General features: G+C 43.7%; 1 protein-coding gene across 1 annotated transcript in view; it reads right to left on the bottom strand.

The window, feature by feature from the left end:
* Nucleotides 1-3,319: 3,319 nt before the first annotated feature.
* The window catches only part of C7H11orf53 (chromosome 7 C11orf53 homolog), a 31,648-nt gene continuing 9,926 nt past the window's right edge, over nucleotides 3,320-25,041 (bottom strand). The window contains exons 2-4 of the mRNA XM_028865117.2: nucleotides 8,124-8,166; nucleotides 5,262-5,560; nucleotides 3,320-4,094 (exon numbers count right to left, since the gene is read on the bottom strand). Of these exons, the coding sequence (XP_028720950.1) occupies nucleotides 3,693-4,094; nucleotides 5,262-5,560; nucleotides 8,124-8,166 (744 nt within the window). The 3' untranslated portion in view covers nucleotides 3,320-3,692. The remainder of the gene's footprint in view (nucleotides 4,095-5,261; nucleotides 5,561-8,123; nucleotides 8,167-25,041) is intronic.

The following is a 25,041-nucleotide window of genomic DNA, read 5'->3' as shown; positions in this document are numbered from 1 at the left end:
GGCAATGAGTCAGAAGATGTCAGGTTTGAGGCAGGAGAGAGAGAAGAATGCATTTTTTCCCATATTACGGTATTGTGCAAGCAAAGGTGTGGTTAATAGCCACATGCTGAGTAGGAAATGGTGTAGGGAAGTGTGATTAATCTTCCTGCCGTAACTTTGTAGTTTGTTTCCATTTTTTAATAAGACATTTCCAGAACAATAAAACAGGGCCAAATTAGAATATGTGAAAGAGACACACATCGGGCCAAACAAAATCCTGAAAGCCATTTACTACTTGGAATTGATGAGCCTGATTCTGACTCACTCCCATTTCCTGTGGGCCAGGCAGCTGAAATGGATAATAGACCGAGTGTGGGCTGTATAGGCCTCCCTTGTTACACACTAACCTTGTGGACACTGGACCAAGTTAGGCACTTTAAGAAGGATGTAGACACCTTTATGTGCTCTGTTTTCCTCTATGTTTCAAGGCCTGAATCATTTGAGACCCAATATGTCTTCAGAGTACTACAAGATCAGTGAACATGATGTTTGAGTAGATGAATACAAAGTGAGCCATGATGATGAACATTGAACATAATAACCAAACAAATATTAAAATTATGAGGATACATACGTATATATAATTTACAGAAACTTCAATTTTCTACTACTACTACTTAGTAACTTATCCTGGTGAGTACTATATAACTATAGTTATTAAAAAGTTTACACAGCCAGTCTAGAAAACTGACTCCGGGTCCCTCAACTACAGAGATGTAGATCCCTAATCTACAGCGGACCTAGATCTCTTCTTTCTGGTGTGGGGCCTGATGCTCAGTTTTGAGTAACAGTTGGATGACAGAAGGCTCTTCCAGAGCTACTGGGAACCACAATACAGGTCTTAAGTGGAAGAAGACTTCAGAAAGAACAGCCACCTCTGCTGTAGCGGATGTTGCCAGTGTTCCCCAGTGAGCACACGCTGAGCAGAATGGAGCCCAGGCTGACCTTTACTTCAGTGTATACGCAGTTGCTGGGTTAGGCGGTGGCAGCTGTGTTTCTAATGTTTTGAGGAATCCCTGCTACTGAAGAGCTGTAATCAACCTAAGAATTCATCAGTGGGTGAGCAGATAAAGAAAGTCACTCTGTCTCTGTCTCTCTCTGTCTCTGTTTCTCTCTCTCTGTCTCTCTCTCTGACACCCCCCCACACACACTATGCAACCATAAACAAGTTCTGTGATTTGTGATAATACAGATGAACCGTAGGGGCATAGGTGATGTGAAATAAGCCAGGAGCCCAGAGAAAAATGTTGCATGATTTCATTTGTGTACATTGTATGAAAAGTTGACCTTATAGAAACAATGATTAACAGAGACTGAGGTGGGGAAGAGGAGGGGGCTAGGAAAGAAGTTGGTCATTGGTACAAAGTTACAGTTAGGATAGGTAGGTTTTGTCATACTCTTGCATGGTAGAGTGACTACCATCAATGGTAACATAGTTTATATTTCAAAAGAACTAGAAGAGATGATTTCCCCTTGTTTTTGTTGTACTTATTGAAGAAAGGATTTTAATGTTTTATTATCAAGACAGGATAAATGTTTTGATGCCATGGATATGCCAATTACCACGATCTGAGTGTTGCATAATGTTCGTGCATTGTGCTGGGCAGTTTTCGTCAACTTGACACAGACTAGAGTCATCTGGAAGAGGACACCTCTGCTGAAAAAATGCCTCCTCCATCTTATTGGTCTGTAGGCAAGTCTGTGGGGCAATTTTCTTGATTAGGGATTAATGTGTGATGGTCCAGTCCACCGTGGGTGGTGCTGCCCCTGGCAGGAGGTTCTGGGTGTATAAACAAAAACAAAAAGTTGACGGAAGCATGGGGAAGAAGCCAGGGAGCACTGTTCCTCCATGGTCTTTGCCTCCAGGCTCTTGCCCTGACTTTCCTTTGTGATGGGCTATAAGCTGCTGTAAGGACTATTCCTACCCAAGTTGCTTTGGACCATAGTATTTACCATAGCAACAGAAAGCGAATTAGAACTTGCACATTGAAGCATCACATCACTCTCCCACAGATGTGTGTATACACATCTACACCATAGCCACCAGATGACAGCCACCAGAGCTCATTGTTCCTTTGCTCCTGCATGGATACTTTCCAAGGAGGGAGCTTTGAGTACTGAAATGCTGAATTTCAGCGTTTCAGTTGGTATTCCATATGCTAGGGATAGTTTACTTAGAGAGAAAACATCACCAGAAGACTAGAGGAGACATATCCACTATTCACATCTAAGTATGAATTAATACCTAGATTTAAATTTGCAGACCCCACCCTCCCTGCCCGAGCTGAGGTAAACAAAGACAATAGCAGAGCACATTTTGGGGACTCTGTTGAAGAACTGGTCCAAAAAGAAGCTTTAGAGATCTCAGTGGAAAATAAGAGTCTTGGCTTCTAGGAGACAAGGAGGGACCAGAGGGTTCTGAAAGGTGTGAGAAGGCAGTAAAGAAGTGACTGTGGTGGAAGATTGGAGGAGGCAGTTAAGTGTCACCTATGGGCCTTGGTTTATGCATCCACAAAGTCAAGGTGTGTGTGGGTCATGTATGAGGGGCATGGCCTGCAAGTGACCACTCTACCCAGTGGAGATACTCAGCTCAGCAAAGGAATCCATACCTCTCAGACTTACTAATGGCAGATTCCTATTTCTGATGTCAGTTTCTCTATTTGTACCTGGTAAGTGCTATCCATCTCTCACTGATAAGCCACAGAGGACTTGCTTCTCGTAGCTGGAAAATACAGAACGTGCTGTTGATGACTCTTGCCTGGCAATGTGCCCATCCCCCTTGCCTCTCAGCTTCTTGGTGTCCTGTTTGCCGCTTGCAATGGTCTAGTCCCACCTTCTGCATTTTCTTTGAAATCTATGACTTGTGTTTTGATCAATGAATTCCCACTGGGTGCAGGCACACTGGTAACTATAAATTTAATCCATTAGTCATATTCTGCCTAGTTTAACTGAGGCTCCCATTGATCAGCCTTTTATGGTGGGGGATTCTGAAATAACATTTGGACACCCTGGGTAAAACTCTACATTTACAAAGCCAGTCTCCTGACCTCATCCTATTTTATTGACAATAAAGCATTTATACCTGGTGCCATAATTTTTATGGGGACTTTACAAGTCCCTGTAATAAGGGAAATGTGCATAACACTGCAGACTTTAAAGTCACGTGGTATACAAAATGAATTTTGTTTTACATGCTCAAAGCTGCATTATACCATTCCCCTTTTCTTTTGCTAGATACACAAAGTTTATAACCAATAAAAATTAGACAGGAAAATCATTGTGTTTTATAATCTGCTAAAGTTTTTAATGTAATATAAGAAAAATAACCAGAGCCCCAAACGATGCTTCAAAGGTAACAGAAAATTCAGAATAAAATGGGTTACCGAAATTCTAGAGTGGCCTCCCTTGTGAGGGTGTCTCATTAGAACATGATCCACAAAGCATTTTATTGACATTGTAGTGTTTGGCAGGGGTGTTATAGTGGCAGAGGGTTAGTGGCTAAGAGTGGAGATGAATGCCACTGTCAGTTAGCCCTGGGCAGAATTGTGGCTTAAACTGAAAATCCAGGTCTGATTGAGCTAGCACACCTAGAAGACTCTGTGGACACAGACTCCAACGTTCATAAGGATGCAGAAGTCCTCTGGCCTGCTGCCTCAGTAAGCTCTCCGGCACTCATAAGAGCCCCAGGCCATGCCGCCATCTTCTTTTGTCCAAGGTGAAGGGTCATGGAGGGAAGAGGTGTCTGACCCCTCCTCTGGGGAGAGGGGCACCACCTTGGGTGGGAGGTCATTTGACACCGTCATGAAAGAAGTGAAGGGGTATGAAGAAGGGGTGGGGTACCCTGGCGTGTGGTGCAGCTCTTCCAGTGCATGCAGCGAGTAGGGCTGAGCCCCAGCAAGGGATGCACCCCATCCCATGCTCCTGTGTTGGGTGCTGCTTCCTGACTCCAGCTGGGAGAGGCAACTGGTGCTGGGTGGCAGGGTTTGCAGGGTATCGGCAGGCACAGGGTCTGGCTGGCTGAGTCCATCCGGCACTGTCTGTTCCCAGGAGTCTCTCTGAGGAGAATGGCAAAGGCATGGGGATTATTCTTTAGTTGATGCTCAGAGGATACAGTGCTGCCACTGGACCGAGGGAGGCATCCAGAGAAGCCTCCGTGTACTCTTACTGCTGCCGAAAGCCTCCCTCCCAGGCAGCTTTACCCTCTGGTGTTTGACTGGAGCCAGGAAAATCTGGGTTAGTTTCTACTGTAGGATGTTACTCTGGGGTCTACAGGGGATGGCAGCACCTGGTTCTCATTTGGAGTAATCCTCCAGTTACATAGTCTCTAGAACGTCATGGGGTAGGGGGCTCCCTACCTCCTCAACAGAACTTTCTTTGGGGTGTGGACTGAGTTCGTTCACTGTTACCACCCACCACCCTCCTGACTCTGAGCCCTTCACCTGTGAAATGGGGCACAAAATTGAGTTGCTGCAAATATTAAATGAACAAAGGCCCATGAAAGTTCTTGCCACCGAATAAGGTTAATTCCCGGACCCACCCATATTGTCTAAAATTCCACCTACAGCGATTCATTCCTTTGTGGCAGGAGGCTTTACAGTTTTCTATAAAAGGAGTGTATTAGCAGCTTTTTTAGATCTTTCTGAACCTATTTCTTTGGAAGGATCAAGAGAGAACAAGGTGTGTGTGTGTGTGTGTGTGTGTGTGTGTGTGTGTGTGTGTATGTGTGTGTGTGTGTGTGTTGGGGGGGGGTTGGTGTGTGTGTGGGCTTCCAGAGGAAGCTGGAACAGGAGGAATGGCAAGGAGGCAGAAGATGAACCTGGGTCATCTCTTTTTTGAAGTTTGTCTAGTCCTGTTTAAATGTGACTTCAACATTTGTTCCTTAGTGGCCGCCAGTCTGAAGAAGTCTCACACCAACAGGGTGGGGGCGCATTTAGCAAACAGAATAGGAACAAAATGAACACGAATTCTACCTTACAGGCCCCAGGGTTCAAAACCCTAGATAGACAATTTTGATGCCTTGGTTAATGTGCTCTTTGAGCAGGACTCACTCAGAAGGGTCCCCGCAGAGCCAGCCTGACTGTGCACCTCCAGGTTTGAGCAGAGCAAACTCAGGAATCCCCAGGTGAGTTACATCTGGCTTCGACTTGGTTACCATAGTGAGGGCTGGGCCACAGCAGCTGGGGCCTCCCCTTCCTCCCTGCACGTGAAATAACCGTACTCACAAACACAAAGTGAGCTGGATCGCTGGGGAACGGAGGTGGCAGCAGGGGCGGCAGGGTCGAGGTGCTGAACAGGGAATTCGGTGTGGAGGTCAGCGCGGGTGGGCGGTATTCTCCATAGGGCTCTGCCAGGTAGGACTCCAGCAGGCCCGTGTGACTCTGCCCGGCTGAGGACTCACAGGCAAAGGGCTTAGCCACGCTGGAGGGGTAGAGGTCATTTGAGATCTGCTTGCTGCTATGGAAGTCGGAATCAGAGAGGAAAGATCTCCTGACCCCGTAGTAACCCGACATGACCGGGGAGCCTGTGGCCAAAGCAAAGAGAAATGGGCAAAGGTTTCACAAAGGAAGCTCAGAGCATTGTGGCTGCTTCATTGGTGTCCTGTGGAAAGATGGTACCCACACATGCCTGACATTATCGTTAACAAAGACATATACATGTCTTGAATGGCATGCAATATTCCTGCATCACTGTTTCAGCCCAAATAATAGATGTGCTTAACATTCACTCTGGCTCTAGGGATGAATTCATGTTAGATGTACAATAACTTCACCAGATAATGATTTATCAAGTATCTTCCAGATACTGCAAAGAGGGGCACAGAGACATAAGTTAAAGAACTCCTTGGTATCCTAGTCAGCATTAACTGCCAACTTGACATAGCCTAGAACCATTTGCAAAGAGAGTCTCAAATAAGTCTCTGTCAGGTTGGTTTGTGGGCATGTATGTGAGGGATTGCTTTGATTATTAATTGATGTAGGGGTCGCCCATTGTGGAAGGCACAATTCCCTGGGCAGGTGGCCCTGGGCTGCATGAGAAGCTAGCTAAGTGTAAGCCACTTAGCTTACTGGGCTTCTTACAGGAGGTAGGTATTGTCTCTCTAGATAAGATGACAACCCCCTATCCCCCACCCCAAGCCAGGGACAGGTGTCCTGTCTTCTGATCCTTATGCCCACTGAGATTCACCACCATGTTTCACATCTAGCTGGCATGAATAGATGGCTTGCCTTGCCCTGGTACAGTCTAGTTGCAAGGAAGCCAGTTTTTGAAGAAAAAAAAACCCCTCCTCTCCCGACATTTCTGGCTTTGACGTTTCTAGTGTTATTTGCTGCCCCCTTGTGGTCACACTGAATCTCTCATTTGCCTCGTCAGGATATTATGAAGAGAAAGCTTGATAGAGTTTTTAGAGGAACAGAGGGGAACGCTGGGAGGAGTCTCATTTAAGGAAAGATCATTGAAATGGTTTCAGACGCACAACACTCTCTGCCCCTCCAGTCGTCTGTGGCAGGAAATGGATGGTTATTGAGAATCTGTGTGGGGCACAGGCTCCAGGTCTTCATAACTCATCACTTATATATCTCATATAGTGGAGGGTGGGATCTCATTCGCCAAGACCAACCCCGGGAGGTAGCGAAAGGGCTGAGGTGTGGAGAAGATGCCATCACTGTCTCTCGTCCCTTCCCTCAACAATGGTGGTGGTGGTGGGGGGGGGGAGAGCGGTTTACAGCCGAGCTTTGTCCCCTGCCCCCACCTACTCTTTAGAGAAAAGCGAAGCCAAGTTCGCTGGGACTCTTCCCCTGGGTGACTTGGTCACAGTGAGAGCCGGAGACCCTTCCATCCATCATGGCATTTTATATTTCGCTCTTCACTCTGTCTCTGCTACAGCTATCTTTCCAGGGGATCTAGAAGCTCCTTGGTGGTAGATCAGGTCTCGTGCGCTGTCTGGTCTGTAAACCCAGGAGTGGAATGCTGCATTCAACACTCGGTGCATAGGCATTCATTCAGGGGAGGCAACCAAGTTCCCCACCAAAACCTTTGGCATGCTTTGACTCACTACACTTCCATTTAAATTCACCACTTTCCCATTTGTTGGTACATTTGAACTCTGTGGTGACAGTTTTAACTACAAACATACTTTCCTGGGACAGAAATCCGTGCAAATGAAAATTTATGTCATGAAGGTATCCCAAGGATTAGTGAAGGCAGAGAGCAGAGTGAACAGGTAGACAAGGCTTCCAGGATGGCACATTTCTAGTTTCAAAATAAAATTAATCATCAAGTGTATCTATTTCTCCTTAAAAAAGAGGAGAAACATTCTAGAGGGTAGGAGAACGGGCAGAAACTCCCTTTAGTGCAAAAGAGCAGAAGCAAACAAATTCAAATGGAAGTAGACATGCTGGGAAAATAAATCAGAGTCATTCACTTAGGGGATGTTTTGGAACTCCTTTTCTGTTGCAACTTGGAAAGTACTAAATCACTCTAGAGATCTGGAAAGAATGGTGTGTGTGTGTGGGGGGGTGTTGAGAATTGTGTGTGCAAGGGTGTTTATTACTATTAAGAATATTCCTTTTCTATCCTCACAGGATGGTGGAATTGAGACACGAAACTGACATGAATACAATACATTGAACTCAGTGTGTGATACGGCATGGAAAGTACTTAGTAAACATAGCCCCTGCCCCTAATGTTCCTTTCTCTTTCTGTCTGTAGTGACATTGTCTATCAGATCATGGTGTCAGAGCTTTAGATGTTTTAACACGATACTTGGAGCCTGGTTACTATTGCTTTTGTCTAAAAGCTTCTTCCAGGCAGGGTATCAAAAACAGTCCACCTCTTAAGAACTTAAGGACTAAGTCCAGGATGATTCAATGAGATTTGTCTTCACTGATTTTTTTTTTTCCAAAGAAACAAAAATGAGAAAGTGATGTGAAGTAGTTATCAAAACATTGGAAGCTCTTGGCTGGGGATATAACTTGCATGGCATGTGCATAGCTCTGGGTTTGGTGGTTCTCCACCCTGGAAAACAAACCACAAATGCTGTTGCCACTGAAAAGTGAGTAAACTGCTTGTTGAATTAAAGGTCTCACCTGGCATCTGGACGAACGGAGGCTGGGAGGAGCTGACGCTGCCCTGGAAGGCAAACAGAATGCAGGTGTTTTTCATCATTAGCTGCAAGCTTGAGTTGAGTTTTAAAGTCAGGAATATATTTTTCCAAACTTTCCTCTCTTTCTTCCTTCCCTCCTTTCTTTTCTGGGTGTGGATGTGTGTTTGCACACATGTGCAAGTGTGCAAGTGTGCGTGTTCACGTGGGTATGGAGGCCAGAAGTTCCCAGGTTAACCTTGGGTGTTGTCCTTGGGAAGGCCAGCTGGCTATCATGGGTTTTGAGACAAGATCTCTCACCAGGATCTGGGCTTGAGGATAAGGCTAGACTGGTTGGCCGGTGAGCCCCAGGAATTCCCCTGTCTCCACCTTCCCAGCACTGGAAGTGTGAGCATACACTACTTGGCCTTCCTTTTTGCATGATTCCTGGAGTTTTAACTCAGGTCTCCAGGCTTGTGTGGCAAACACTTTATGAACCGAGTTATCTCTTCAGCCTCCAAACGCTTATATTTTGATGCTTAGAACGTTACTTGAGGATTTGGAGGTGGATGACTTAGAGTAGAATATAAGTTTATTGTGTGGAATAGAATAACGTAACAAGGAACAGAGAGAAACCAAATTTTTAGATTCTGATAGACATGCCAACAAGCATTAGCTAGATAAAACAGAATGATTTATCTTGTGTACTACTGTTCAGGTCAATACTCATTCATAAAATATCTATTAGACAGTGTTTTATATGCACATATATATTAGTGTGTTTGCAGCCTTATATGTGACTGGCATTTGGCTTCAACCCTGGATGGCCATGTTTTACTGTGGGTCTTTATGCAAAATAGAGTACAGGAAACCTGAGTGTGATTTGTCTTTCTTGCTCAAAGTAGCATGGTTCATAATAGACATAGTAAACATTTGTGGAGTGAAAATGCAGTTTGAGACAGGGTGTCTCTGTGTAACAGCCCTAGATGTCTTAGAACTCACTCTGTAGACTAGGCTGGCCTTGAACTCATAGAGATCCACCTGCCTCTGCCTCCCAAGTGCTGGGATTAAAGACATGCACCACCATGGCTGGCTAAGATGCATTTCTTAAAGAGCCCACAGAGCAGTGGTTGTGGGTGGGTGGGGGAAATGGTGGACAGAATACTGTTCTGCTGAAAGACTGAATGTCTTTACATTTCATTAACTGTATGTGTGTGTGCTCGTGCGCGCGCGCGCGGGGGGGGGGGGGGATATGTGTGTGTGCACATGTGTTTTGTGTGAGTTTGAGTGTTTATGTGTGTGCCTTGTGGGAGGGTGCACTTGTGGCTGTCAGAGGTCAACTTGCAGGAGTCAGTTATGTCCCTTCACCTTCTGGGTATGGAACTTACTCCTTCAGGCTTGGAGGTGAGGACTTTTACCTGCGGAGCCCCACACTGAAGTCTTATCTTCATTCCTAGTAACTGTAACTGAACCTTATTTAGAAATAGGATCTTTGAAGGTATAATTACTTAAATTAAGATGTGGCCATACTGGATTAAGATGGGCTCTCAATCCCATACGACTGACATCCTTATAAGAAGAGAAGACGACGGGCTAGAGAGATGGCTTGGTGGTTAAGAGCACTGGCTGTCCTTCCAGAGGACCCAGGTTCAATTCCCAGCACTCACATGGTGACTCCCAACCATCTATAACTCTAGTCCCAGGGTATCTGATGTCCTCTTTCTGGCCTCTGTGGGTACTGCATGCAGGCAAAAGTAATCATACACATAAAACAGAATTTAAAACATTTTTTTTTTCAAAGAAGAGAACACTCAATGATACAGACATGGTGAGGGTCATTTGGAGACAAGGAAAACGTGAATGATTTAACCTCAAGATTAGGGATCAACCACAGCCAAGCACTGGGCTGAGCTCTGATGAGAGGGAGGAGGGATTGTACAACCAAGGTGGAGGGGTTAAGACCTGAGCTAATGGGAGCTCAGGGACTCTGGACAGACAGCTAGGGAGCCTGCATGGGATCAACCTGGGCCCTTTGTATGTGGGTGACAGTTGTGTAGCTTGGTCTGTGGGGTCCCTAGCAGTGGGATCAGAACCTGTCCCTGGCACATGAGCTGGCTTTTTGGAGCTTATTCCCCATGCAGGGATGCCACACACAGCCTTGATACAGGGGGAGGCGCTTGGTCCTGCTGCAATGTGATACATGCTTTGTTGACTCCCATGGGAGGCCTGCCTCTTTCTGAATGGAGGAAGAGTGAATGGGGATGGGGTGTGGGGGTAGATGAGAGGTTGTGGGGGAGGGAACAGGAAGAGAGGAAGGAAGAGAAATTGGTGTTGGTATGTAAAATAAATGAAAAATATTTAATTTTTAAAAAAAAGGGGGGGGGGAAGATTAGGGATCAAGGTTGGCCGGTGGAAGCTAGGAGGAAGTGAAAGGGATTCTTTGCCTGGAGGAGTCAGGGGCCAGGACCTGCTGGCATCTCCAGAATGGGAGACAATGTGTTTCTGTTGCTTTAAACTGTCTGCTTTGTAATCTGTGCTGTAGCTGCTATGGGAGACTGGCGATGCATGACTGGGGGAGGTGAGTGATGTGGGTGTCAGGATGAGTGGGAACACATTCTAGAGGAGGGGTGCTGTACCTGCATCAGCATGAAGGGTACCTGGGTGTGCAGAGCCTTACAAGTGGGGGCTGGAAAATCAGTTTAGTATTGGCTGTGCAGGCACCAGGATATGAGTTCTGATTTCCAGAAGCCACGTAAAAAGCTGGGCAGGCGCATGTGTTTGTAACCCCCGCCTTATGGGTAGGAGTTGCAAACAAGTGCATCCCTGAGGCTGGCAGGCCAACCAGGCTGGCTGAATCCCTGAGCTTCAGGTTTAGTGGGAGATAATGAAGGGAAGACATTCCACAGTGACCTGAGGCCTCAACATGCACAACGTACACATGTGCACGCACCATCCATGCACATGTACACATGTGCATGCACCATCCATGCACACAGCAGCATACACGCAGTCACAGATAAAATAAAAAAAAAAATGTGAACATTACACAAGCAAATGCTAGCTCTGAAATGGCCCCGGGTAAAGAAGGTGGTGAAAATACATTTCAAGGAGGTCACTCGTCCTTAGAACTCAGACCTCAGGCCTGAGCGCTTAGCCTATCTATGCCCTCAAGGTCCCGCAGACTGCCAAGAGAATCTTGTTCAACCACCCTGCATGTTTTTAACACCCTGTATCCAGTCTCCATTGACGGTGAACTCAGTGCCCCGGCTGCTTCTCCCTTCTCCCTTTTTTCTCCTGGAGATCTCTGATTCCATGAACTCAGCTAGGAAGGGTCTCCTCTCTCTCCTAATCATCTCTTTCAGTCATATGGAATATGCTTAACTCTTATTCCATGTAGAGCTTTTCAAACATTTGAAGATAACCCATCATTTTTAAACTGTCTTGTTTTTGTGTGTGCTCGTGTGTACGTGTGTGTGTGTGTGTGTGTGTGTGTGTGTGTGTGTGTGTGAACATATGTGGGGCACAGGCGTGTGTGTGTGTGTGTGTGTGTGTGTGTGTGTGTGTGTGTGTGTGTTTAAGGACCAGAAGAGGACAATCTCATCCACCTTGCTTTCTGAGGCAAGGTCTCATTGGAACCCTTGGGGATCAGTGACAGTCTGGCTGGTCAGCAAGTCCCAGGGGTCTTCCTGTTTCTGTCTTTGTGGCTCTGGGTTACAAGCATGTGCCGTGATGCCCATCTTTGTATGGAGGTGTTGGATATTCAACTCAGGTCCTCGTGTGTGTGTGTGTGTGTGTGTGTGTGTGTGTGTGTGTGTGTGTATGTGTGTGTGTGTGTGTGTGTGTGAAACACTTGACCGACTGAGCAGTTTTCTCAAGAGCACCCCCACCAACTGTCCTCTTAGTCACTCTGTCTGCTCCAATACATGCTGCCGACTGGTTGGCTCAGCACTTATTCCCACAGTTCCAGGGGCTGGGACTCTGAGGCCATGGCTTGGTTCTTGGTGAGGGTCCCTTTCTGGTTTGCAGTCTTTGGATTGTGACTTCAAGTGACACACAGAGAGCACGTATCCAACATGCTGATTACCTACAAGTCCCCACCTCCAAATACTGCTGGAGATTAGAGCTCCATCCTAGAAATCTTGAGGTCTCAATCATCCAGCTCACAGCACCGACTTAGAATTCTGTCTACCGGGTAAAATATCATCAAGGGCGGCATGGTGTCTAAGAGTGAAGACTCCAGAACTAATATGTCTATGTTTGAATCCCAGGCCTGCCTCATTTTTGTGGATTTTGGGAACATGAAAATTAAATCAGAACATAGGCGTGGAGTGATTAAAATAGTTCCTGGCATACAGTAGCCAGTGTATGCTAGATGGCTATGGTTACCTAGTCCCCTCTTATCATTGAGGCATAGATATACCATGTTTTTCCTATTTACACATATTAATCAAGTTTAGTTTGTAAATTGGGCTGAGTAAGAGATTGTTAATAAGAATATAGGGCAGAATTAATACAAATTCTGTAATAAAATTGCCAACATCACTTCTCTCCCGCTTTGGAGTAATTATTAAGTGGAACAAGGGTGGCTCAAACCTCTAAACACTGAGATGTAGTGGTGTTGGCCTGGTAACCAAGAAGCATCTCTCCTTTTGCTCTGTTGAGTGGAGGTCAAACCAGGGCCTGTGCATGCCAGATGAGCACTCTACCACCGAGCTACCTCCCCATCCCAGGGAGAAGGCTCCCCAGTGACTGGAGTGCACACAGCATTTATGGTGCAGACGCACTGGACAAAGGCAACATTCATCTCCTGGGCAGGACCCGCTGGAGCAGCCGAGACTTGATCTGCCACTCAGCATGGCATACAATGTGAAACTTATGAATTATTTATCTATGGAATTTTCTATTGAATATTTTAAAACCGCTGTTCTCAGGGGCTGTCTCCGCCTCCTTTACTGGCTTTTGGGACCCTGCTTCTCAAACTGGGTCACCTTGCCCAGCCTTAATACATGCTTAGTCTTACTGCAACTTGACATGCCAGATTTTATTGATACTCATAGGAGACCTGCCCTTTCTTGGATGGAGATGGAAGAGGAAGGGGTTGGGGGTGTGGGAGCAGGGAATAGGGGAGAGGGACTTGGAGGGGAGGATGGGGGAGGCTGTGGCCGGAATGTAAAATAAATAGATGAATAAAACAAAACAAAACAAACAACAACAAAACTGAGGTTCTTGGTGAGTAACTCAAACTGTGAAGCCATGAGAGGATGAGTATAATACAATTTTGTTTTTGAGACAGGGTCTCACTATGTAGTCCAATCAGGCCTTGAACTCAGGCCCATGCTTCTGTCTGCTGGGAGTACAGGAGTGTGCTGACACCCTAAATTAGTTAAGTGGCAGTCAGGAATTCTTAGAGATGCAGTGACCAGATAGGTGCAGATCAGGGTCCCCTAACATTTGTTTGACTAAATCATAAATGAGCTGGGTCTGGGCACATGTTCCCCATGCTGCCAGGACCCCACTGTTCAGCAATTCCTTTCTGTTTCTAATTGTGTCAGTGTCTCTCCTAGGAGGACTTTTTGGACCTCTGATACCTTCTGACTTCTGTCTCAGCCTCCTTTTCAGCAAGGTGAGGTTGTGCTGGGGTTGGTAGCTGTTCAGGGTGCGTCTCTGGCTGAATCTCCTGTTGCCTCACCTTCCCATTTCTGCTTCTTTTCTCTGGTTGAACTGGGGGCAAGGATGATGTTGTGAATGAAAGCTCAGTTTGATGCCTGGGCCTTCTGGACACTTTTTAGGTCCCAGAGCACCATGGGCTTCTCCGTCAGCATCACTCATCAGCCCCCGGGACTCTGCACCATGCTGGGCTGCAGCCAGGCTGCTCACCGCTGACAGAGACCCTTGTGGCTTCTACAATTCTCCTCTCAAGGTCCCCCATCTTTCCCTCCCATCACCATCAACTCTGAACATCTCACTCGTTTCCTCCTTCTACATAATCTTAATTATTACCATGGAAATACCGGCACTGTTCCTGCCCAAACCCAATTTTAATACCGGGAGGCTCTACCAATTATGAGTCTAGTTAATTTTATTTATAACTCAACAAAAAGAAGCCTCTTGTGTTCTTTCCCTCTATATAATTTCACCTTGCTCCCACTGTGGGAAGTATACACTATTTCCATGCTTTATGGTCACCCATAAAATTTTACCACACCGATTTAATAAGGCCTCCAAACAATATTTTAAACCTTCTACTGAAAGACAGGAGCTCAATAATGTTCACTCTCACTGCCATTGTACTATGGCATTTTCTTACACCTTGGTCTGTTTTAGTCTTAAAATTAAGCAGCCACAATTTAGACATCACTGTTACATTAAGCAATTCTCTATTAGATTTAGTTCTGGTCAGTATTCTACCAGACTTTCTGTACTAGTTTCATCTTCCAAAGGCAACTCTTTAGAAAGTTCCTTTAATGTGTTTTTCTTTAGTAAACGATTTCAGATTTTATTTATCTACAAGTGTCACCTCTTTTGACCTTGCACTTAGAAGATAATCCTGGTTTTGCAATCAGAACTTTTTAGTTTAATTTCTTGGCTCTTTGAAACCATAAGCCCACTGTCTTTGGTTTCCATAATTTCAGTTAAGAAGCCTGCTATTATTCTTAAAGTGATGCTGTGTGACAAGCTTTCATTTCTTCTGCTTGGTGCAGGGTATGCTTTGTATATGTATGTCTGAGGTTTCACGTCTCTCATCAGGTTAGGACCATTTAGAACAACGATCTCCTTAAATATTACTCCATCCCTAGTTTGGATCTTCTACTTTTAGCCTCTGTATTCTACAACCACCTCTTGTTACCCTCTATCCATGATTTTGTGTTTCTTCATTATTTGCTAGAGATTGGTATACATTTCTTCAGACCTCTTTGATTCACTAATTATTCAATTGTAATTTGCTGCTTAACTCATACATTAAGTTTTAAAATATTTATTTATGCACAGGAGTGTGTTGGTGCATGTGCACATACATGTATGTGTGAGTGGAGGCCCGGGTTGACGTTGGGTGTCTTTGGCAGTTGCCCTCCACCTTAGGTTATGAAGCAAGGTCTCTAATTGAACCTAGAGCTCACTCATTTGGCCAAAGTGTCAGCAAGGTCTCTACCAAACCTGGAGCTTACTGATCTGGCTAAGCTGTCTGTCCAGCAAGCTCCTAGATCCTCCCATCTTTGCCCCCTTCCACCCCTAGCACTGAAGTTATATACATGAGCTGTGGTGACTATCTTTTTTGGGGGTGTGTATGTGTGTGTGTGTGTGGATGCCGAGCATCTAAACCCAGGATCTCAGGCTTATATGACAAGTATCTGACTGAACCAGCTCCCCAGATCCATATGGAGTTTTTTTTTTTTTAGTTGATATTTTATATTTTTTGTCTTGGTAAATTCTATTTTAAGGCTCACTTAGTGATTTTGTCCTAAAAACATCCATGAAGGTAAGTATCATTATTCTCATTTTACTGACTGTAGGGCTGAGGCACTGAAGGAACACACAAGTTTCTTTCTGGGGCAGGTTGTTGTGGTGGCAGAGGGTGGATCCAACCAGGGACTCTGATTTCTAGTTCTTCACCACCGTATCAGGCTGCCTTCCAAGAATTTTAATAATTTGAAAATATAAATAGAAACTCATCACTATTTTAGAGAAATTTAGCTTAAAGGAGAGTTAGGGACATTTAGAGAAATTATATAATCATTTGCAAGCTCACAAAAGTGTCAGATGGAATTGCATACTTCTGAGATGTGTGTGTATGCAGGGTATATATATATATACACACACACACACAGGACATATATTTTTCTTGATTTTTTTTCAGTGACATTTCACTTTGATGGGGCCAGATTTATTCAGGCGTCATTGACATGTACTAAAATTCATAGATCTTAAGTATATGATTTGATGTGTTTTGACGAATTTTGATGAATCCTTACAACCAGGCACTAGAATCTTGTTATAGACCACTTTTATTGAATTAGTTATTCTGTAGTTATAAACGGTGTGTGTCCCCTCTATAGCCAGGAACTATCCAAATGAATCATATTAAAACCAACACTAAAACACGTCTCTTCGGTTCACCTCACAGAACAAAGAAGAAAGAGCCTTGTGTGACTGGGGAGGATTTCACTGGACAGATTTAAGGATCAGGACTTACTTCTCCATCTCATTCTCAGATTTCATAGGTTAGGAGAGCATAGCCTAGGCCAGACAAGCTTCCTTCTCCATGTGAAGGGGCAGCTCATTCCCTTTATTCTTTGTTCAATACATTGTATTCACTCAGTTATTTCTCATTCTGCCGATAACATTGGATTTGATATTTCAGAGTCCCTAGCTTTTGACCATGCAAGATGGTATATAATTTTTATTTTGCATACTGCAAACAACAGGATCCTGCAATACCAGGTAGCCAAATTTAGAGGTTTATATTTGAATGAAATTTGCCGATCTGCAACTTCCTGTAGCTAGCAGAGCGGCCTCACAGCTGCCCCAAAAGCCCCTCCATGAAAATGAGTTAATTTGAACTAATAGGTCACCACGGCAGTAAAGTGATAAGATTAGAAGTTTCCTTTGAGTACATTTATTGCCATTTTTATGACTATAATATTTTTAGGTGCCAACATAGTTGAAGGAATATAGTGGGATATACGAAGAAAGACCTCTCACTGGCATAATGTTTACTTTGCACTGTTAAATCCATTTAAATATAACTACAAAATTTGTAAAGTATCTCTTTAAACTTAATTGATATTGATGCTTCAATAGTAATGATTATAGCCATTTGTGAGTAAGTATTTACAACACTTTACACATTTAATTTCTCACTATCATCATATCCATGCTTGGGAGGCAGGTTGATCTAGTGATATAACTTTCTAACACCACGTTTTAATATCTGAATTTAGATCCATCACAAGTCACATGATTTCACTTCAACTTTGTAATGAATGTAAAGTTATGCTGATGTCAACACACATTACTTTTAAATGGTTACCCCTGTTAGGCTGGCACACTTTCTCCCCCTGGGAAATAAAAATGAGCACAGAGAACTGGATGCACTAATGTCATAAATATGTTGCTGAACCCAGGGAAATCCAATCCATGTCATATCTTATATGGTGCCTACACTACCTCAAACATCTTCTAATGAATCTGACTTCTTTTGCGAAATTTGAAGCACATTTCACTTGTGGACCATGTGTACAGTACAACTAATCACAAACAGGACAAACACTGTGTGATGACTAGAAATTCCAGTTATGAGCATCTGCAATGGGCCAATTACTTCATATATCGCTACCTTAGAAAGCAGATATTGTCTCTGGTTTACAAAAGAAGACACTAAACATGGGAGAAGCTAAGTGCTCATAACCAACCAGCCAGTAAATCAGAGAACAAAACGGGAGACTCAAGTCCCTCAAGAATCACTCTTCATTGACTTCTCAAGGACATTGTATTAAACAAGTTCTGTGTACTAGTTCCTCAACAGAATCATGAAGTTCATTGGCCACCCCTGATGTGGAAAACCACCATAGGGCTTCGAAGGTGCCAGGAGAAAATAATTGCTCAGATTAGGACCTGAGATTGTTAAGGAGACAAGCCACCTGTGAAAATAAAATATGGCTACCGTTTCTTGGAAGCTCCGCACCCTGGAGAAGCGGAGTCACTGATTTCCTGAATTTAGGGTAGTGGGTTGTGGTTTGAGTTGACTGATAAAATACAGCCAAAGGGACATGTAAGTTTCAGATCCTAGGCCTCTAGGGGATTTGAAGGTTGCTTCAGTCACTACCTTTGACTTCCTCAGGAAGGGAGGACAGGAGACTGTATGAAGTCAAAGGGAGGTGATCCTGCCAACAGCCAGGAGCACCAACTACCAGAGAGGCAAGGGAGAATGCTCCTGGCCATGCGCTTCACCTGAGACTCCAGCTAAATGCAACTGCATGAGGAGTCTCTGGGCGACAGCAAATGAAGATCCAGATGACACTCAAAACGGCAAGAAACGATCATGGTTTTAAACAACCAAAGCCAGGTGGTTTCTTAGGCAGCAGTAAGAGGCAGATCCATAGGCAGGAAACATAGCTCAGGCGATACAACGGCGTGTTCCTACTCTCTACAAGTGGGAGATTAGAAATCAGGCTAGTGAGTGTGCTGAGAATTTGAATTCGAAGCCTGAGGGGGCCAGGAAGCTCCCAGGTGCAAGGAACCCCATGAACTGAACACTGGGAAGGAGAAACTTGGCTTTTTTGTAAGAAGCAGAAAGCAGCCTGCTCAGAGGCTGTAGACATTTCATTTTGTTGCTCACATAAAAATATGTCACGTGCCTGTTGTGCTCCAGGATTGTAGTAATTTTCAGGAACACAAAGAAGACATGGATATTTTTTAGTCAGCATATAGATTCACAGGGACAGTAGTTATACAAATGTGGGGTAATTAGAGCAGTATTTGGAATAAGAGTTAGGGATGATGGAACCAACACTTCCTGTAGCTACTTCTTGTCAGGCTCTACATCAGGCATTATGTACATGTCACTCATTTTTAGTGACAATATGTGTCACTTATGTAGACTTGTTTGAGTTCTCTTCAATGTGCTAAGTGTTCTCACTGAGTGAGTGCTCACCATTAATCTTCAGATGACCTTATAAGGTATCCTCTAGTCTATAGCTTGACCTGTTCAAGGTCACACGACACAGCCTGGGTTCTAATCTAGATCTATTTAACCACAGTTTGGTGTTGGTAGAGAAGCAAGGGCAAAGTTGGGGTGACTGACTGTCTTGAGAGAATGAGATTTGAAATGTCATCACATACATATGGCACCTGAATCTAGTCTGAAAAGATGAAAGTAAATCCCTAAGTAGATTGGAGAAGAATGTGTCATTGTGAAGAAAAGCAAGGCTTGGGATGTTTGCAGCTGCATGTCTGAGATATGGACATGCAAGCAGGAAGTGCAAAGACAGGAATGGTGATGAGAAGCCGGAGGAAGATGCAGGAGCATGGTTACAAAGGGCCTTTGAGCCCTGCTAAGTGGTTGGACTTTGTCCACCAGTGGGCAATGATTCTTCAGAGTCTCCATGGCGTAGACATTATGGAAGAGCTGTTCTGGAACACCGATTCTGATGCTGAAGCCGTGGGTCTGGAGTTGTTGGTAGAGTGAGTGTACAGCTGTTAGAGTGCAGCAGCGACCTGATGCTGAGAGTCGGGCAGGGTGTCCAATGACACTCTGTCTGCATCTGTCTGTTTGATATTCTTTTAGATGATGTATCAGGAAGGCTGACTCATGTCTGTAGGTGCTGAAAGCTGCCCTGGCCACCTGTCCTGGCCGCCATACAATTCCTGGGGTTATTTTCATCTTTTCTTCACCATCAGTCACCCCCAGAGGAACTAGGACATTCCTAGTTGCAAGGTTACAAGCCTGTAAGTTCTTCGATGACTTAGTTTAATGGCATATTGTGCAGGTCCAATCTTAAGGCCAGTATTAATGTTTCATTGAGGAAGGAATAGTGAAACATCCTTACAGACATGTTTACAAAGCCTCACTTTGTGTGGTGTGTCTTCACTCTTGCTAGTCTGGGTAACATTAGGGACTACCTCATTGATATAAAAGGAATAAGTGTTTGTCTTAAAGCTTTCAAAAACACATAGGTAAAGTGTAGGGTGAAACCATGTTATAATTCTGAGGGAAAGGAACTTATCGTGAAAACATGAATTTGCTTTTGTAATAGTGAGTCATTTTATAACATACATGCTGAAGTCAGTTACTCTGATGCATCAACTTAGGGTCTAATAAGTTGTTACAGCAAACATGTATAAGAATGCTTGTGAATTTGAATGCAGCGGGGAAGGGGCAGGGAGACTTCTGTAGATTTCCACCGTACAATTGGTACAGATTTCCACTGCACAATTGGTATGCTTTCTACTTGTGCATTCTCTTTGGAAGTTGCACAATGGCTTGTTTTTGTAGTTAAGGCAATTAGTTAATAAATATTAAAATGGATGTCAGACCTTATATCTTTACGGCTAATCTCAAACGCTTGAAAAAAAATATGATTCTGAAGTGTCTAAATTTCTGAGCCATGAGCTATTTTATGTCCTCTGGAAAGCTCACACGATTACAGAATTCCAACTTTTTGACAGTTTCTTAAAATTTTATTTTCACAGCTCTCCTGCTTGGCACAAAATTATGTCCAGGCTGTCTCTGTGAGAAAGTGATCGCTGTTGCCTAAGTTACAAAATGAAACATATTTTTATACCCCCGGCTCTTGGTGTGCCTTTGAAATGCTGTTTGTGTTTATGTAGCTAAGCTAGAGCATCCAGAGGGCCTGGGAAGCACTGGGGCCAGCACAGACCCTGCAGAACCGCAGTCCCACCAGATGGACCTGCCGTGGTTGTTTTGCTGTAAAACTTGATTATTTTTGCAAGCTGCGTGAAAAAATTCACCACCGGGAATGATTTTAAATTTCATGACATTTAAAAAAGAAAATTCCACAGAACCAATAGAACAGCTGAGAAAATAAGTTCCCTGTGAAAGATTCGCTTTTATTATTATTTAAAATTTTTTTTCTGTAATTGTGAAGGAGCAGGTGGCTGGGTGGGGACCACAGAAAGCTCTGCAAATGTGGTTCAGTTCTCCAAACAGGGCAGGACAGTGGTCTAATTAAAGTCAGACAAAAGGCAGTTTGGAAAGCCTTAGAAAATAAAGCATTCATTCAAATGAAGACCAACCATAGCATGTGTATCCCTAAATTCAAACAACTGCATTTTGTGTTTACAAGGCACTGAATGCTCAGAAAATGTTGTTGTTGTTGTTTTTTAATTTCTAGGGTCATGAAAGGGGTTCTTTAGAAATGCTAATAAGCAACATGCCTAACATTGTGCCTTGAGAATAAGCAAAAGGTGTGAGGGAGATTCTCTCTGATTAGACATGGGTTCTCTTTATTAGGAACTTATGAAAACTTATGAATAATAAGAAGTGGATTTTTCTGTGGGAAATTTAAAAAATAAAAGTAGGGTAAAATGAAATAAATATATTAAAAGTTGAATCTTTCTCAATAACTTTAGTAACCAAACATGAGGCATTTCTCAAAATATAAGGAAAAAAATCATCAAGGAAAAATAAAAACATAAGAAAACACAAAGAACCCCGAACAGTAACAAAATTAAACACCCATTAGCCATTTGATGACAGTTAGTTGTGCCTAGGCAAACAAGATAATCTTACTGAAGCCAAAAAACATGGTAGGATTGCTTCCATTTATGAGAGTTACAGAGGTGAATATAAATTTAATGGTTAGTTTTAGAAAATCAGAACAATGCATGGGTATATCCTTTAATAACCACACCATTGACTCTTTTGCACTCATAAACATCCAGAGCTTGGGGCACCTTGTCCAAAAATTTACAACCCCTGATTCTATATGGCATTTGTACACTGATGGTAGCTGTGAACTTAGGTGATGAAGCCCACATTTTTAAAATGTGGGTGATCAGTTTGGAAACTTGTGTTTTCCATTGCTCCTTCCAGCTTGCTGTTGCTAGTCAGTGTAGTCATTAAAATGCGACTAGTGTGTAAATTTCCAAGGTTTAGTAGGTGTATGTGTGTGTGTGTGTGTGTGTGTGTGTGTATTGTGATTGAAATTAGAGTTCCATAGCATGAAAGAGTTCCATTCGTCTTTTGCATAGGGTCCCAGGAAATGAGAGCATTGGTGGTCTGCATCCTCCATTCTCTTCCCGTATTTCCATAAGAAGGGAGGGTAGAAGCATGCCATCTTCCTCTTTCTCTAGCTACTGTTATGTTTGCCAAGGCTAACTTTCAGGCATGACTCGGCTGCTGCATTCTTGAACTCACAGCAGATGTGACTACCTGCACAAGATCTATACAGTCTGCCAACATCCTGGTCCAGAGCGGGAAGGAGCTCATGAGGTCCTACGCCTTCCCTGAGGACATGTTAATGAATATACACCATTAATAGTTGGTAGGTGAGAAAAGAGACATTTTCTTTATAGTCGAGCCATTGAAAAGTTGCCCCAGTGCCCGCAAACAACCCCTCACCTGTGTGTCTATAAGAAACACTGCGGAGGATCATTGGGTCACTCAAAAAGGAAAAGACAAGGAAGTAGAAGGGGACTAAATTGGGAAGAGGAAGATCAGTGGGAGGGGAAGGAGGACTAGGGAGGACAATAGGGTGAGTATGATAAAAATACATGCATGTTCTAGAATGCCACAATAAAACTCATGTACAATTAATTAATATATGCTAATAAAACATCAAAAATGAGGAATGTACTTCCATGTGTGTAACTATGAGAGAATTCTGGATACCACGGGAGTAGGATAACATCAAGGGATGGGTTTTCAGGGACTCTATGTCCAGGAGTCTTCCCTAAGTGGGAGCTGATCTGGGAATGAAGTTCGTGTGGTCCTTTGCCTTCTTGAGGAAGTATGAACCACATCAGCTCCTCAAATCAGAGTTTTAACCACAAGACGCAGCAGGGGGTAAGCTTGTAAGACAAGAAATAGATTTCTCTCTGCAGAGAGAAATGGGTTGTGTGAGCCCCAGGGATTTTTAAGAGAATGGAAAAGAAGCTTCTTCAAGGTCCGTGTGTGTCATGAATGGATTCTGGACCAAGAGGTTTATATTATACACTGGGTGGGACTGTGGAGAGGCCCCTGAGATCTAGTGGTCTAGGGGAGATAGGAATGCTGAACATGGACTGATGTTAGCAGCAGATTCTGGAATCAAATTAGAGAAAACTGATGAAGGAAATGGGAACTGTAGGGGGTTTAGTTTCTTCTAAAATGTATTGGAATCACAGGAAAGGAGTGTCTGGTTTTGGTCTGGGCTGGGTGGGCCATTCCTTGAACATAACCCATTGCAATGCTAAGTATGGGTAATAGGGAGCAAAGATTGGAACCCATCGTTATGTATGAAGTCTGAAGCTTGGTATGAAGACCTGAAAAGTAGGGGTGACTCCAAACCTTGTCTCACCTTGTATATATATATACCTAAGAAGGCAGTATAGTTGAGTAGCTCAGATGGTTGAATTCTAGTCTAGTATGTACAAATGCTAGAAATTTCTTGATGCTAGAACTAAAAAACCAGGCATGGTGGTGCATATATGTAATCCAGAACTCTGGAGGAGGAGGAGGAAGGAACAGTAAAAGTTTAAAGTCATCTTCAGCTACATAGTGAATTTGAAGCTAGCCTGAGCTACATGAGACCCTATCTTTAAAAATATGGTGGTAACACATGAGGTGAAAGAAAAGCTTTGGAGTCCCATAAATCTGGGTTCAAATCTAAACCCTGTAGATTTCTACCTGATTCTTCACTCCATCGTCTAATTTCCTTTGGAGGCTGCTGAGCTCTTGTTGATAAATAAATACATTTTATCATTACAGAGAAATGGGGATATTTGTAAAGTCTCTATTTCAGAGCCCAGTAAATGACAGCTATTATGATTAGTGTTTGAAACAGGGTCTCATGGAGCTTTCAATACGTGATGTTGTTGAAGATGACCTTGAACTCCTGATCCTCCAGCCTCCACCTCCCCAGTGCTGGGATAAACAGGCATGTGCCACCACATCCAACTATTTATTATTGTTATTATTATTATATGATGATGATGGAGATAAGGGATGAAAATCAACTCAATTGTACCTCCTGTGCCAGTCCTTGACCAGATATTAAAATTAGTGTCAAGCTATTTGTAGGTCATGTGATTGTTTTTGTGCTTTATGCTTTTTTATTTTTTCCATCTTCCTTGAAAACCCAACTAATAAAAAAAAGTTTAATTTGAGGAAAGAGGATTTATCATTCTCAGAATACAGAGGGGCTTAAGCTTGACCTCGGAGGTTAGGAGTTAGAGCTTGGTGTGTGTGTGTGTGTGTGTGTGTGTGTGTGTGTGTGTGTGTGTGTGTGTTGGGGCATGGGTGGAACATGTTTTGAGGTCTGAGAAAATACTGAGTTAGGAAGAAAAACAGTTCTGCCAAGTGGGGAGAAGGGGACACCTTGAGCTGCGGTGAACACTGACCCCTGCCCCCCTTGTACACCTCTCACAAGACCCTCTCACACGGAGGAGCAGTAGTTTCAGGAAGTCATCTCAGGTTAGTCAGTTGGTAGCAAATCTCGGCTTTGGTCTTCTCTCTGCCATCTGAAGTGAGGCTTTTCATGAAATGGAGTTTATGATGAATAAGCCAAATCCCTATTAAGAGTAGGAAAGAGGTGGAATATTTGGGAAGCAGTCGGAATATCTCAGCTCTAGCTGTTAGATTACATTTTCAGCTGTGGCTGTCTTGACCCACAAAAGGGAAGAGGGTGACACTGGATGAGTGTCCAAGTAAGCTTGCTCCTTCTGAGACCAGGAGTGAGCTGAGCTACCCACAGGTGCATGAAGATATGGTGTATATGCACATGGGATATTATTCACCCTCAAAGGAAGGAAACCCTGTAATTTCTGGCAACCCAGATGGAACTAGACACCATTATGTTAAATGAAATAGGTCAGGAATAAAGTTAAATACTACTTGTTCTCAGTCATGTCTGGAAATACAGGTTCATCTTCTAGAGTGGTTACCAGAGGCTGGGAAGGGCCAGTGGGGTATGTGTAGAGAGAAGGGAAGGAGCGTGGCTAAAAGGTAGGAAGGAGGGTGCACCTGAAAAGAACAATGCTTCTCAACCTTCCTAGTTCCGTGACCCTCTAATGAAGTTCCTCATATTGTGGTGACCCCCCCAATCATAAAGTTATTTTTGTTGCTACTTCATAACTGTAATTTCGCTACTATTATGAGTTGTAATGTAAACACCTGTGTTCTCTGATGGCCTTAGGTGACTCTTGTAAAAGGGTCATTTGACTGCAAAGGGGTCTTGACCCACAGGTTGAGAACCACTGGAGTAGAA

The sequence above is a fragment of the Peromyscus leucopus genome, chromosome 7, assembly GCF_004664715.2.
Source record: "Peromyscus leucopus breed LL Stock chromosome 7, UCI_PerLeu_2.1, whole genome shotgun sequence".
NCBI lineage: Eukaryota > Metazoa > Chordata > Mammalia > Rodentia > Cricetidae > Peromyscus > Peromyscus leucopus.
This window is presented reverse-complemented; position numbering and strand designations above follow the sequence as displayed.